At 34.2% G+C, this 15209-nt stretch overlaps 1 protein-coding gene across 2 annotated transcripts in view; it reads right to left on the bottom strand.

Moving 5' to 3' along the window:
- SRBD1 (S1 RNA binding domain 1) overlaps positions 1-15209 on the bottom strand; it is a 185224-nt gene that overhangs the window by 62763 nt on the left and 107252 nt on the right. For both annotated transcript variants that reach the window (XM_006909626.3, XM_015587611.2), the window contains exon 16: positions 14945-15027. In XM_006909626.3, the coding sequence (XP_006909688.1) occupies positions 14945-15027 (83 nt within the window). The remainder of the gene's footprint in view (positions 1-14944; positions 15028-15209) is intronic.

The following is a 15209-nucleotide window of genomic DNA, read 5'->3' as shown; positions in this document are numbered from 1 at the left end:
GCAACACGTCCTGTCATTACTAGAGTACATGAGGCAGCTTGGGCAATGGGCCTGTTTCCTCATTCCTGGATTATGACCACTCTGCAATGCTGCCACTCTGATCCTTTGTCCTGGAAGTTTTCCCCATCCTCCCTTTTAGGAAAAGGCAATGAACATGCTTATACCTGCCCAGGTGAACTAAATGATTTCTAAAGGTCTCCTGTAACTTGAAATTAAATGACTTTAGGAATGCTTGATAAGCATTGATTAGCATATGACTAGATAATAGGAATAAAAAAAAAAACCCCACCAAGGTATATGGAATCTGTTTATTTATGGTCCCGTGATATGAAATAAAATCACAAACATTTGTACTTTCAGGCACTTTCATGTCTTTAAATATATATATGCATATATATACACACACACACACACACACACACACACGCATATATAATATATATATGCAAGTATTTAATCTTTCAGAAAGCACATAGGTAACATTTTATTTTCCAACAAGGCATGAAGAAGTAAAATTACCTTCCCAAGGTCACACAGCAAATGTAGCTACACCAAAGTAAGACAAGAGCTCCCTTTGGTATCCTGGGACTCTGTGTTCTTTTTCACTGAACCACACCGAAATGAGGAAGGGGCCAGTGAAAATGTTCATGCAATTTCAGTTTAAGGCAGTTCTCTATATAGGAGCTTTACCAATCAGAGAAATTTTGATTAAACACGCCCTTATTTATACTTACCCAATTGCAAGGGGGGACATATGACAAAGAGCATAGTTATGTGCCCCAGATATGACTAAACAAGTATTTTAATCTAGAATCCAAATTTCCTTTGCAAACTTAATGATAAACACAGGATTCTTCTACAAGAAGATACCTCCTACCTCACTTTCAACTATAGTGTTCTAGTTTATTTAAAACCACACCCTTGCCATCTAGCAGATTGGGCTGGATGTCTTCTGTATTCTGCTACCATCACTGGGTCTGTGTTCAGTTAATGCTACTCTGGTAGCATGCCCATAAATTTGTTTTTTTGAAAAACTCATAAAGTTGCTTAAATTTGTCAACACATATCTGAGTAGGTTTCAAATCGTAAACGAGAGTAGAATCACATTTTTAAAAGCCTGGTTGTATTTCACACCATGTGAAGGGAGCGGCCCCAAGTAAGGGATTAGGAAACAAAACTACTTCAAAAACCAGCTCATAGGAAGTTGGAAGGGAGATGAGGAAAGAGGCACATAAGCAAGGACACAGCAGGAGAAAATGCTGAGGAAGGCAGAGAAGAATGGAGGGCGCACTTGGACTGAAGGCTTCTCTATTACCCATGCTTTTAAAATAACTGTTAAGTTCTGCGTTGGTTTGATGTGGACATTTAGGAGGAGAAGGAAATGTAACAGACTTTTTAAGCCAATTCCCAAGAATAATTTTAAAATTTCATTCTTTTAAAAAGTAATCAAACCATTATGAAGACAAACACACTTTCAACAAATAAAATGTTTACATGGTGTCAAACGTAACGTCTCTTGGAAATGTTCAAAACATAGCTTCATTCTACTAGTGAGGATATCTGAAAGTCTGAGAACCTCAACCATTATTAAAATGAAGTTTTGCCTATAATCCAATTCCTTTAAAAACGAAAATTTTACCACAGTCTAGGACTATGGATGATCATTACTAATCACTGTGGCTGAAGCAGTCTCAAAGCGGACACATTCCCACCAGGACTGACTGCTCATGATGACTGAGCAACAACTTAACCATGGGTGCCAGTGCCTGCCTCCCAGTCCACCCTGTTTACATAAACCACAGGCCTGAACCTCCCTCCTCCACACTCGTCTTTAAACTACACAAATAATGTTTCTCCTGGCCTTTGCCAACTCTCTGGGGAAGAGCTATGAGGGAATGACATAATTTTTAGAGCAAATTTAGGGCTCTGAAGAGAAATGCGGTGTGCTAATCGAAAGAAGCAGAGATAAAATATAAAACTGACTGTTATCCTTACTTTGATGGAGCCTTGTAATAGTCCAGATACAAAAATACTTTAAAGAATTCTTATCAATTAAATGCCTGACCAATTTTCTGAGTCCTTCTGTTTGTAAATGTTTGGTATTTGGCACATCTGGAAAGTGAAGGGGTCTTTTAAAAAACTTGCAAGGAAGATGAGCTATTTTCTATTCTCTCTAGGCAGGTTCATATCACCAGATGATGCCTGATATGGCTCAACTCCAGAGAAAACAACCTTTTTGGGGTCTTTCAATGGCTGTTACGAGTATACAAAAAGTGCTTTATACCCTGCGAGCTCATTAGATGGGTCTTCTTTTGATTCCCTTCTATAGCGTATGGACTTCTATGTGGCATTACCTCCACACCTCCTCTCATAATCAACTCCCCACGTGCAAACAAATGGTTATTAGAGACTATTTTGCATGATTTTCTTTTCCATTAAAGTATTTGTTTATAAATGCATCCTACAAAAGGGAAGAACAACAGGTGCCTCACTTTTCCTTAACTCATATCTGATGCTAGGTAGTTATCCTCATTGGTTAAGGGTTTGCAAACTGATTTATTTTATGGAGTCATCCTCTGAGGTATGTGTGGGCTGTTTGGAAACCATAAAGATGTTACCCACTTCCCTGATGCCCTAACACATGGATCCCTTTCTTCTTCTTTTTTCTTCCTTAACTTGCTGGCAAAGACTGTTTAGATCATTCATATTCAGTAAATACCCAAAATAAAATAAAGGAAAAATTTTCAAGTTTAAAACTGAACAAAAACATTAGTACAGAGAAAAAAAAAAGGAACCATTTTGTAGATAAACTTCATGCTCTGGTGTTGAAAGTTAAGGTCCACAAATCAAAAAGCAGTCATTTCTACAGAGCAAGGCTTTTCCACTGCTCTCTCAGTGAATCACGCTGTGGTTAGTTGAAAGTGCTGTTCACATAATAAATTAACCACCTCATTTCCTTCATCACCAAAATATACATAGCACCCCTATACAGATTTGTTTTAATAAAAGTAATAAAGCAAGCCCAGAGGTTATGGCTGTTATGACATAATCACACCTCTGAGATTTAAAAACACTCACTTGCACATCATGCCTCAAAAAGTCTTTGCAAGCCCCCCTCCAACAAAACCTAACTGCACTCATACCCTCTGGCCCCATTTATTCCAAATAAATAATGAAACAAAAGCCTTGTATATGTCAGGAGAAAATTCTCTCTTTCAATTATATATTGGAAAAGAAAATACATCTTTTTAAATATTGTACAATAAACAGCTTGGGTAGCCAGATCTGGATTATTAAAGGAAATATATCACCAGAGTTAACAGTACACAAAGAAGGCAGCCAGCTAGCCTACTATCTCACCCAAAACCAAAGACATCTAAAGATAGGTGCTCAAAAAGACAACACATATATTTCTTTTTGTGGAACTGAGCAACAAACTTCATTCTGTAAAATTCAGGCAAATTAACTTTTCTTACTTGTAATGATATTTAGAATTATTGAGAATAACCCAGAAAAAAAATCTCTCATCAACATAATTTTTCCTCAAAACAGATTTTTTCCCTTAGAATTTCTTTCCGTGATCACAAGAAAGACACTGTAATAGAATCATACGCAGCGTGAGACAGACTTGGTGGAGAAATGTGCCATGAGTGAACTCACATCCTAATTTAATGAGGCAGTTTTCCTGTTTCTGTACCACATTATAATCATTTTGCAGGCAAGGTTCATTCCTTACCTAAATTTTATAAACCTCATAGTCCTTTCTACAGTATCATACAATTAATGCACACTGTCACTATGACGATGACACATTTCCTTTGAATTTAAAATGCAGTATAATCTTATCAGTAATTAAATTTACCTTTGTTAGTCTTATAGACCATGATGAACACCCACCCCAATACATGTATATAAAGGAATGAGTTAATCAATATTTCTGAACAATATCAGAAATACAGAATACAGTCTTTAAATTCTCAAAGGAGCCCTCCTGATATTTACATATTTTCTTTCTCTTCTCTATTACTATAATTATCTAGTGCAATCTTATACTTGAGTTTTCAACCATTCTAATGTGAACATTACATAAATAGTAGTTTTTTGCACTGAGTAAAGAATTACATCCAAGATTCTCTCTTAGTATGCCAAACAGTTATCCACACATAATTATATACAAATGTTCAGCAAAACAGAAAGTACTATATTAATGCCAGAATTAAACATTTTGGGAATAATCTCATTCCACTACTTTTAGTCTATAGACTATACATTCTACACAAAACCAATATCAGGACTAATAAGTATACTAAAAAATTCCTTAGAGCTCTGTGACAAAGACAAAAACTCTATTTCTTTTATCAATAGCAATCCTTCCCCACATTCTATAGTCATTCTCATTCCAAATACATGGCTATTCTGAAGCTCTCTGCTCCTAAATTCTCCAACATTTTTCCTGAAGAGATTCATTAAAAAAAAAAATACTAGTAACTAACATTTCAGATTTACTCGACAAAAATTTTGAGAGGCTATAAATTTTTATGGTGTGTTCACAATAGAGTTAAAAATACAATAAATGAGCAACTATACTGATAATCTACATTCGTTCAGCAAATACTTATTAAATATCTATTGTGTGCCAGGTCTTGGGAGCTGTGGATATAGATGGGGAAACATCCTGCCCTCATATATATTCCATTAGAACAGACAGACAGACAGTAAACAAGAGAATACTGTGATTTCAGAAATTTAAAAACTGGCTGTTCTTTTTGGGGGGAGGAGTGGGGGGGGCAGTACTGTAAAATAGGAGGCTTTACTTTAGAGAGGAAACTATCCAGGTAGGGAGGGAACCCCTTCCGGTCCTGCGCTCTTTTACCTCTTCCCAGCCACCCACCACCTCACCACCTCAGGAGCTTCTCTCTTCTGAACTCGTCCATTTCCTTCCTCAGGCTATTTCATAGGCAAGAGGTGGGTGTCATCTCCTCAGCATCCAGCTTCCTCCCTCTCTAGCATCTTCAACTTCTCCCTTTCTTTTCCTTCTTTCTGATCAACATTTAAACATATTCAAATCCTGACCTCCTTAAAAACCTCTTTTCTTTAAAGACTTCTGTATACTTGTCCCTAAATACTCACCTTTCATTCAGTGCTCAATCTACTTCTCACTTCTACCTCTACCACTCCACTGAAATTATTCTTGTTATGGTCGCCATCAACATTTTTTTTATTAAACACATGAGACCCATTTTCAGTTCTTATCCTACCTTTATCCTTGTAGTGTTTTACAATATTGATTTTTGCTTCTTCAAACTCTCATGTCCCTTGGATACTAGCCAGTTCTGATTTTCCTCTTAAATTATACTGCAATGTGCATTCAAAACACCTAGAAATCTTGTTAAAATCAGATTTTTTTAAAATTATGGTGACATTGGTTAACGAAATCCAGTAAGTTTCAAGTGTACAATTCAACAGTATAAAATCAGATCTGATTCAATAGGTCTAGGGTATGACCCACAAGGCTTTCGGTAGTGTCTCTTGCTACTCAAAAGTATAATCCTCGGGCCAACAGCACTGGTATCTCCTGAGCATTTACTAGAAATGCAGAATCTCATGCCCCACCTTAAACCAACTAAATCATAATCTGCATTTTAATAAACCCTGAAGGGTTTTATATTCACATTCAAGCTTGGGAAGCGTTAGAGAGACCGGTGGTTCTCAAACCTTAGCCATTAAAACAGGGATTACAGTGCCACACCCGTATAATCTGTGATCCAATAGGTCTTGGATGGGGGTGCAAGAATTTGCATTTCTAACAAGTTCTCAGAAGATAACTGAGCTGCTGGTCCAGCAACCATATTTTAAGAATTAATGTTTCTCAACCCTGCCTGTATATTAGAATCACCTGTGGACTTTTCAAAAGTTTGTTGATGTCTCAAGCTCACCCCCAAACAATTAAACAAAATCTCAGGATGTGGCCCAGGCTATATTTTTAAAAGCTCCAATGCTTAATCTCAAGGTTTCTAATTTAGATGATTTAGGAGTGTCATATAATGAATATTAGTCATTTTATACCATTATTATAACATTATATTAACATTCCTTAAACATCTGTTCTACCCAACTCTGCCCTGTAAATAAGCACTAGAAATATAACCTACAACTTTGTCTTATGCCATATCTCTGAAATGACCATATCAAATGTGAGCAAAACAAATAACATATAATTCTTAAAATTCACAGAAGAAAATTCAATATTTGTCAAATGAAAAAGCTTTAAAGATAGTATTAAAACTATGCATGAAAGAGTATTTGATTTCATGTAAAATTAAGGTATTAAAAATGAAAATATGAAAAAATATGAAAAATGTAACCTAATATTCAATGTATTTTTAAAATTTTCATTGAAAAAGGAAAATAGCTTAATTTTTTTCTGATTATATAAATCTTCAATGTAAAATACATACACACAAGAAATTAAACCCAACCAAAATCAAAGTTCCTGAGATAAGGCACCTTTATCATTTGACCAAGCTTTTTTGCACCTTTTTTATAAAATTATGACTATTTAACAAAACTTATAGAACATAAGGAACATCATGTACCCACCAAACAACTTAAGAAATAAAATATTATAAATACTGTTGAAACTCTTGGTGTACCCCTCCTACTTCCCATTTTCCTCTCATTCCATGCCCTACCCAAAGTAATCACTATATTAAATTCCAGTGCTTATTTCTATATTCTTACCACATATATTGGTATTCATAAATAGTATGTAGTATTATTTTTCACAGCTTTAAATTTTATACCAATCATATGATACTGTAAGTACAACCTGCTTTCTCTATTAAGACTATTATCTTATGAGATTTATCCATATTAATATTGGTAGCTCTAATTGGGTCATCTTCACTTCTTTATAATATTCCACTATGCTACAGTATATTTTTCTATTTTCCATATGATCGACATATTATTTCCAAATTTTTACCACTATAGTGATTCAAATAATTTCTTCTACATGTCTTTGTGTACACATGTGAGAGAATTTTTCAAGGCTATGTATATCCAGCAACAAAATTATTGAGTTGAAGAGAATTTCTACCTCCAACTATACTAAGTTCCAATTACTCTCCAAAGAGTCTGCACCAGATGCTCCAAGTAATGCACAAGATCTCCAGTGCTACACATGGTTGCTAACATTCAAATAGTAAAATATACACACAACCTGAAAGGTTTCTCATTATGGCTTTACTTTACATTTCCTCAATTACTAGTGAGAGTGATGATTTTTTTCACATCTATATTTTTTTGTGTCTGTCTCCTCTTATGTCGATTGCCTTTCGTATCCCCTACCTACTTTCTGTTAAATTGTTTCTTTTTTTTTTTTCTCTTGATTTGTAGGAGACCTTTATATAGTCGGTATCCTTTATAGATCATATATATTGCAAATACCTTCTCCCTGTCTGTGGATTTTCTATATACTGTTTTCTGATTCAAAGATGTTTTTAGATTCTAATGTAATGAATTTATTAATCTTTTCCCTTATGGAAGTATTTTTAATGTCATGTTTAATTTTTTTTCAATCTCCATGATAATTACTAGTTTTAAACATTGTGAAAATACCTTAAGTTTCAGAAATCCTAACAGTGATTTCTGTGCTGATATATCAAAACTAGAAGGTGAACTTAACTAGAAACTGAAATTGATCTAATTTCAACGTCCAAGGTCAAATGACATTCAAAGAGTAAGCAAACAAAAGATAAAGGAAATTAGATATTTCACTGTTTAAGGTATCATTGGTAAAAGTTTCTTCAAATCATACTAACATTTCACATTTATTTTAAAGATAAGTGATAGTGTTAAACTAGAGTGTGTGTATATACATGGCTTATTCCACTGTCAGTAATTTCTAAGAACCTGAGAAAACTAAATACTTCAATGTAGGAAGCATAATTCATTTGGAAGTGAAAAAAATATAGAGAATAGAAATTTAAAAACTTTAAGTTTAAGGAATAATTAGCAAATTTTAATATATGAGTTTAGTTGATACTCCCAGTCAAGGTCAATTACTTGTTTTTGTTCAGTTATGGAAACAGTTCAGTTATGGTCACGAATGAAATGAAATATCTGAATTGCAAGGCTAAGTTTGAATTTCATTCACAGTACCCAGTAAAGCAGTTTCAAGTATAGCCTGTATTCTGAGACTAGATAGATAAGAGACAAGATTGTAAAAACATTCTGGCAAGGAACTCACTCATTTGAACAATGCCTGATTTTTAGAACAATTCTGTGTTTTACCTTTGTGTTTCATCTATTTCAAAACATTGCTTTAGAAAAGGGGCAAAAATCCAGGTAAAAGTCACCTAGGTGAATATCCATGGGGCAAACTCTTTTCTATAACCCACTCTACAATAACAAATAATTAAGGTTTTAAAATGTTTGAAAGAATGTGGGCAAACAATATAGGGCAGATGAGGAACCTTATTACCTTTTATAGACCTAAACTAAAACTACATTTCATAATGCCTACATGTTAACTACAGCTACAAAAAAGTTTTTAACAGAGTAATGTCGCCACCGAAGAGTTGTTTTTGTTTTTACCCAGAACCAATCCCACACAAGGAATGAAGAAGAAAAATACAAATTCCCACCTTTAAGGTTTTACCATGAAAAATTTCAGCTGGAAAGATTATTTTCCTTTTACAGTGACTCCTCATTATCCAAAATAATGAGGAATAAAGATGGCCTGGATATAGAAAATCCACTAAGGGTTCCAAAACCTCATTTTGGAAAACCATTTCATTCTCTAACATCATCAAATGATCTAACAGAGAGGCACAAAAGGAAGAAAGAGGGCTGTTCTGTCTTTCTTACTTTACTGTGCATCTCATTAACAAAAAGAGGTGTTAATGAGCATAGAAGTTTCTAAAAACTGTCCAAAGAAGAAATAAGCACCAAGTAAATCCAACTGACTTAAGTTGTGCTTTCAGGGTATGACAAGGCCAAGCTAAACCACCATTCCCCATGTCCCAGAGAACCCAACGGAGCCAACCCTGCATCATCCTGCTCTCACCCTGGAGTGTTTTCTTGGGAATAACACCAAGCCACTTTCCAGCAAAGTCTTGAGGGGTCAGTTAGGGATATGTTGTCATTTGACCACACTGGCTGCCTCTCTCTCCAGAAATAATGACAGGCATGTGTTTTTAAAATCAGCTCTCCCCATTCCTAAGACAAGTACTGGAGTGCTGTCTTTAGCATTTTAGCTGCTATTAAACCAAAAGTATTTGTTTCTATTGAAATAATAATATTGTAGCTTCTATTATTTCATCTAACTATTTAACATTTTTTCCTTGAACAGCTTTCATTTTTAAAGTCGGCAATGTTTGTCCAGCTTCAGAATACATATAAGTATTACATTTATACTAAAAACATTTAGAGGTCCCAACTGAAAAGAAATTCAGTCCCACTCTGGTTGTATTGGAAGTCTATTCTATCAACACTTAAGATTAAGTGGCCCATTGGCTGGGATATGGAAATGGATCTATATTTTATAACAAATTTTTCCTAAGACATATTCATGATGAAAAGATTGGAAAAAAAAAGTTAAAAAGAAGAAAATAAAAATCCCTAATCACACTAACAAAGATATAAATATCAGTCATCAGCCGGATATTTTTTTCTTCAGTGTACATCTATGTACATCTATGATTTAAAAAGAATAATTTTACTGCAATTTAAAAATAGTATATCCAGAGTAATTTCTTATGTCATTAAATGCTCCCTGAAAGCCTGAATTTTTAATGGCTGTATAATATTTTAACTGATGAATATACCAGAACTAATTTAACTATTTCTCTATTGCAGTTGCTTCCAATATTTTGCTACAACAGCAAACTTGTATATAAATCCAATCAGCAGTTCTTATTACTGCCTTAGAAGAGATCCCTAAAGAAAGAACTACCAGGTCAAAGGGATGCATTTTTTTTTAAAGTGCATCTTCCTTAGGTATTGACTATTTGCTTAAAAGTGACAATTTGCACTTCCATCAACAATCTATGTGAATGCTCATTTCACTATATCTTTCTCACTTGCACAGGTGTTTCAGATGTTTATCATTTCATTACAAATTTACTCAATTGTTAGGTTGATATACTAGCCCCTTGTTTAATTTGGGTTTCTCTGATAAAAATTTGTATTTCATCTACAATAAATGGTATACAGAGGCTCTTTTATATTTTATGTAAATGTTTTATATAAACCCACGTACAAATGTGTACAAATCAACCAGACCAAAACTTTAAAAATAAAATATGTAGTTCCCTATATATATATATACAGTGGAATACTATTTGCCCATAAAAAAGAATGAAGTTTTGATATGTGCTACAGCATGAATAAACCTTGAAAACATTATGCTAAATAAAGGAAGCCAGTCACAAAAAGCCACATATTATATGATTCCATTTATATGAAATATCCAGAAATGACAAACCTATAGAGACAGAAAATAGATTAGTAGTTGCCTAGGGCTAGGGAAGGAGGAGGTGATGGAGAGCGATTGCTAATGGTTTCTTCTTGGGGTGATGAAAATGTTAAAAAATTAGACAGTGGCAATAGCTTTTAAAACCCTATGAATACACTACAAATCATCGACCTGTGCACTTTAAGTGGGTGAATTTATGTATGTATGTACATGTAGGTATGGTATGTGATTATATCTCAAAAAGGTTATTTTAAAAATGTACATGTTAATATGTGGTGGTCTATTAAGACTCCTATGGAAAAAAAGTATATTTGTCTCTTCCTCTGATTTTTAGAAGTTTTTAATATCGCATATTTTTTGGAGCTATAGTATTAGATAACACAGAATGTTCAGGGCAATTATATCTTTTTGAAAGACTGAATCTGTTATTAATCTGCAATATCCCTCTTTAATCTGTTTGATGCACTTTGCCTTAAATTCTATTTAGTCTGATATTAACATAGTTATGACTTTCTTTTTCATTCATGTGAAATTGTTTTTTCAAATTTCTAATATTGAGGTTGCTTTTTTCTTTACAAGTATCTCTTACACAAGTATCTCTTGCACATATAGTGCTATATTTTATTTTTAGAAGTCTGAGATTCTATTAATAGGACAATTTAACCCATTAACCTTTACCTATTACCTATACTTATTCCTGTCATCATATATTTCATTTATTTACTATGTTTACTTGTTTTCTTTTCTCTGCCTTTGGTTAAGATGATAAACTTTTTTGCTGTCATGATTTATATTTAATATCCTATTTGTGGGTATTATTCATATATTTCAGATTATGTTTTACTAACAAATTGTAGCGTTAATCTATACCTGAATTGTTTTCTTGAAAAAAAAAACAAATATTTCATCACTTCTTTTTCTTCTACCCTCCCATGTTGAACTAATTTGATTCTGACTGATAATATTTAAAGATTAACATTACAGATAAAAAAAAGCGATGAGACTCAACTCCGTATACCTTTTTTGTGTGTGTTTGTGTATTGCAAAACTCTCCACTGTTTCCTTAACTCAATACTGTTTCCTCACGACATGCCCTTCCATTCTTTGGGTCCCCTCCCCATTTTTTTGGTCAGGAGTACTTTCATACACAATACTTTCGAAAAAGGTCTATAACAATCAGAGAACATGAATCATTACAGGTCCAAAAACGCTTTTATTTTCCTCTCACACTGATTTGCTATTTTTCCTGAATACAGAATTATGAGTTCAAAATATTTTTTCCCTAGAACTTCAAAACTACTGCATTTCTATATTCTATCACTTTTTTTAAAAAAAACTTTTTTTTTTAAACTTTTTTTTAAAATCTGATTCTTTCCTTTGTAGATAAAATATGTTTGCTCTCTGGAAGCTTTTAATCAGTCTCTGTTATCACTAGCGTTCTGAAATTCCCCATCCAAGTACTAAGTACTAACCAGGCCCGACCCTGCTTAGCTTCCGAGATCAGACGAGATGGGGCACGTTCAGGGTGGTACGGTCATAGACCTGAAATTTCATAGGATGGCATGTGACTGTAAGTCTTCTATTATTCTCTTCTTCGGCACTTTCAAAAGACTTGTCTGTCTTCAGTTTGGAGAAATTTTCTCCTATTCTTTCTATGATTATAATCCCCTCCGTTCTCTTTATTTATTTGAATCTTCTATTAGATGAATGTTAAAGCTTTAGAATGTCTTCTACATATGATTTTTTGTTCATGCTTTCCATCTTTTTCAGTGTAAGATGCATTCTAAAGAATCTCTTAGCTCAGTCTTCCAATTCATTACTTTGCTTTTAGCTGTGTCTACTCGATCCTATTAGTTTTGAAAATCTCAGCAATCATATTTTTAAATTCTAAGGTTGGTTTAATTTCATTCTATCCCATGTTTGTTTTATAAATGCAATAACCTCTCTTGTCTCTCCATGAATATTAATTTTACTTATTTCAAAGTCTACTGACTGTTCATTGTGTGTTATTTTTTGCTTTTTAAGTTTGGTGCCTCACTTCTCTATCATAGGTTTTCCTTAAATGTTTAGTAATTCTTGGTAGCAAGATCATTTCACAGTCTCTATTTGGCTGTCTGTGTACGCTGTTTCTGTTTACCACCATCTTCCTCAAGTGGTAATGTGGGAAATATGAGATATGGTGCTAGGTGTCACATATAATTCAGGAGTTTATCTTGCCAGGATGGGGCTTCTTGAGTTTCCTGATAATCAAAGGCTACTTGAGGATCTCCCAGCCTCTGGTGGCCTGTGTTATACTCAGTGCTTTAGCTTGGATTCACAGTATACTGCAGAAGGGGTACTGCAGGCTTACCCACTCTATATATACCTCCTTACCTAATACTATAGGGCCCCTCCCCACTACTTGAATATGATTCTTGATTGAGAACGCTACTGATCCATATATTTTGAGATGTGGTCCGTCAGCTTTTATTTTTCCATGGGTGTGATTCCTCATGTATAATGTCTTTCAGAAATACCTGAAATTTCCATCTACTGATGAAACTCTTTCTTGTTTTCCCATACTGTTATCAATTTAGTCATATAAATGGGTTTACATAGGTACAGATATATATGCATACCTTATCTTATGGAATTTGCAGTTGTGAATATGTCAGTGGTGGTAGTAATGAAGTTAAAGAACTTCATGAACTTTTAGCCTACCATCTTGATCCCATTCTCGGTGTCATTATTTGCTAGTCTGTACTCCAATGTTAACATGGCTATTTCTCTAAATCCCTTCTATCCTTTCTCTAAAACACTTCTATCTCCAACTCTTATTTGACATTTTTCCTTGGATTTCTTATAAGTATCTCGAATTTAACATGTCCAAAATGAAATTACTGACCTAATCCTTAGGAAATCTGCTCTACTCAGGCATCATCCACATACCAGGACCTTTGGAGCAAATTCTTAAAACTCCTTTCCTTCACTTATCACTTACAACAAGTAGTTCCAACAAAATAGATTTAACTTCTTTCCAATTCTACTGTCATTAATTTTTTCCTAAGCCACCATCATCTTTCACCTGGGGTAAGTAACAGCCTCCAAACTGGTCCTACTGCTCCTCCCCTACCCCTCTAAATCATTTTCCCCAGCATAGCCAGAGTAAATGTTTAAAAATGCAAATCAGATCATGTCATCCTTGTGCTTAAACTCTTCCATTACTTCCCACTGCTGTTGGAAAATATCCCCATTTTTTTTCATGTTAAATGCTATCTCTGAATCCAAATCTGGAGACTAGGTCTCTGCTATTTACCTAAAGACCTTTTGATGCCAACTGCTTATTAGCCTGCCTGGGTCCTGTAAGTTTGACTTTCCCTTTTGTTTGTTCCACTACCTTGCTGATGCATTCCATAACTTCACCTAAAATGCCTACATCATAAAACTGCTAGAGTTGTACTCTAGATACTAGGCAATTTTATATCTAGCTAGATAAGTCCCTTCAATAACTACCCTTCCCTAATGAACAAGTCCAGTTAAAGTCTAACTTTCTATAAAATGGGAATACTTCCCATTCTAATAGATGACAAGTTACTCCAGGCTTTGCCAGTGTGATCCTAGGTAAAATTCTAGGACACAGTTCTTTTTCTGTCAAATGAGTGGGTAGGGTTGTATGATTTTTAAGGTCTCTTCTATTTCTAGTGGTCACAGATTCCATGACCTAATGTAGTATTTCTTTAGATAAAGTATAGTACCTATAACTCAAATCTCATGAAAATTATACAAAGGGTAATATTCTATTTAGGGTTAAGAAAAACTTTCATCAAAGAGGAAAGTAATACAACTCTAGGTTTCTGGAGACAACATGGATTCACTTTTTCAAGATTTCGTGCCGTCCTCAATTGCCCAGTAAACACAACCTCAAGAATTGAAAATATAGTAATAACAACAACAAGCACTATAACTACTTTTACTACTACAAAGTAGTAGTAAAAATTTGAAAGCATTTAGCTCATATTGGGTAATGACCAAAAACTAACTATCATAATCAAATAGGAATGGAAACAGGGAAAAAAAAAAAGTAACGGTAGGTATCAACGGCTTCTTTCTGAAAGATTGATAAAGACCAATAGTTCATACTGGTTTACACAAAGAGCCAACATATCCCCCTTGTCCCATAACCCCTCCATTTTTATAATAATGTTAAAAGAAAAGGCTCTCTAGATTAAGTTGCTAGTGAGATCAAATGTGCCAAAAGTCTTTAAATCTGACTACAGTCAATTCTAAGTCTAGATCAAAACCATAAACACAGAAAACAAAAATCCCTTCGTTCCCTAATAACTTATAACTCCTAACTACCTTCCTACAAACTGTATAACCTTTGAAAATTGGAATCTATTTCCACTGACAATTACTAGGCCAAGTTTGAGTATTGCTCTTTGTATTGATGGGTTTCATAAATTAAATGATACACATTGCTTTTACCTGATACATTCCAACTCCAATGTGCTTCGGCTCGATTTTCACCAGCTCAGCTAATGGATCTTGTACACGCCTTGCTATGGAAACTGAAAAAACAGAATCAGAAATCTTAACGTGAAAAGCAGTATCCAGATAGTCATGTTAGTTCCTCATAACACAAGTACTTAAATCTATCCCTCTTTATCTTCTCCCCAAAAGACCAACAATTTCACACAAAAAGTGAATGTAAAATTTCAAGATTAATTATACTATAAGAACCACTAGGCAT

The sequence above is a fragment of the Pteropus alecto genome, unplaced genomic scaffold (assembly GCF_000325575.1).
Source record: "Pteropus alecto unplaced genomic scaffold, ASM32557v1 scaffold131, whole genome shotgun sequence".
NCBI classification, from domain to species: Eukaryota; Metazoa; Chordata; class Mammalia; order Chiroptera; family Pteropodidae; genus Pteropus; species Pteropus alecto.
The sequence above is the reverse complement of the archived record's forward strand: the minus strand, read 5'-3'. Positions and strand labels throughout refer to the sequence as shown.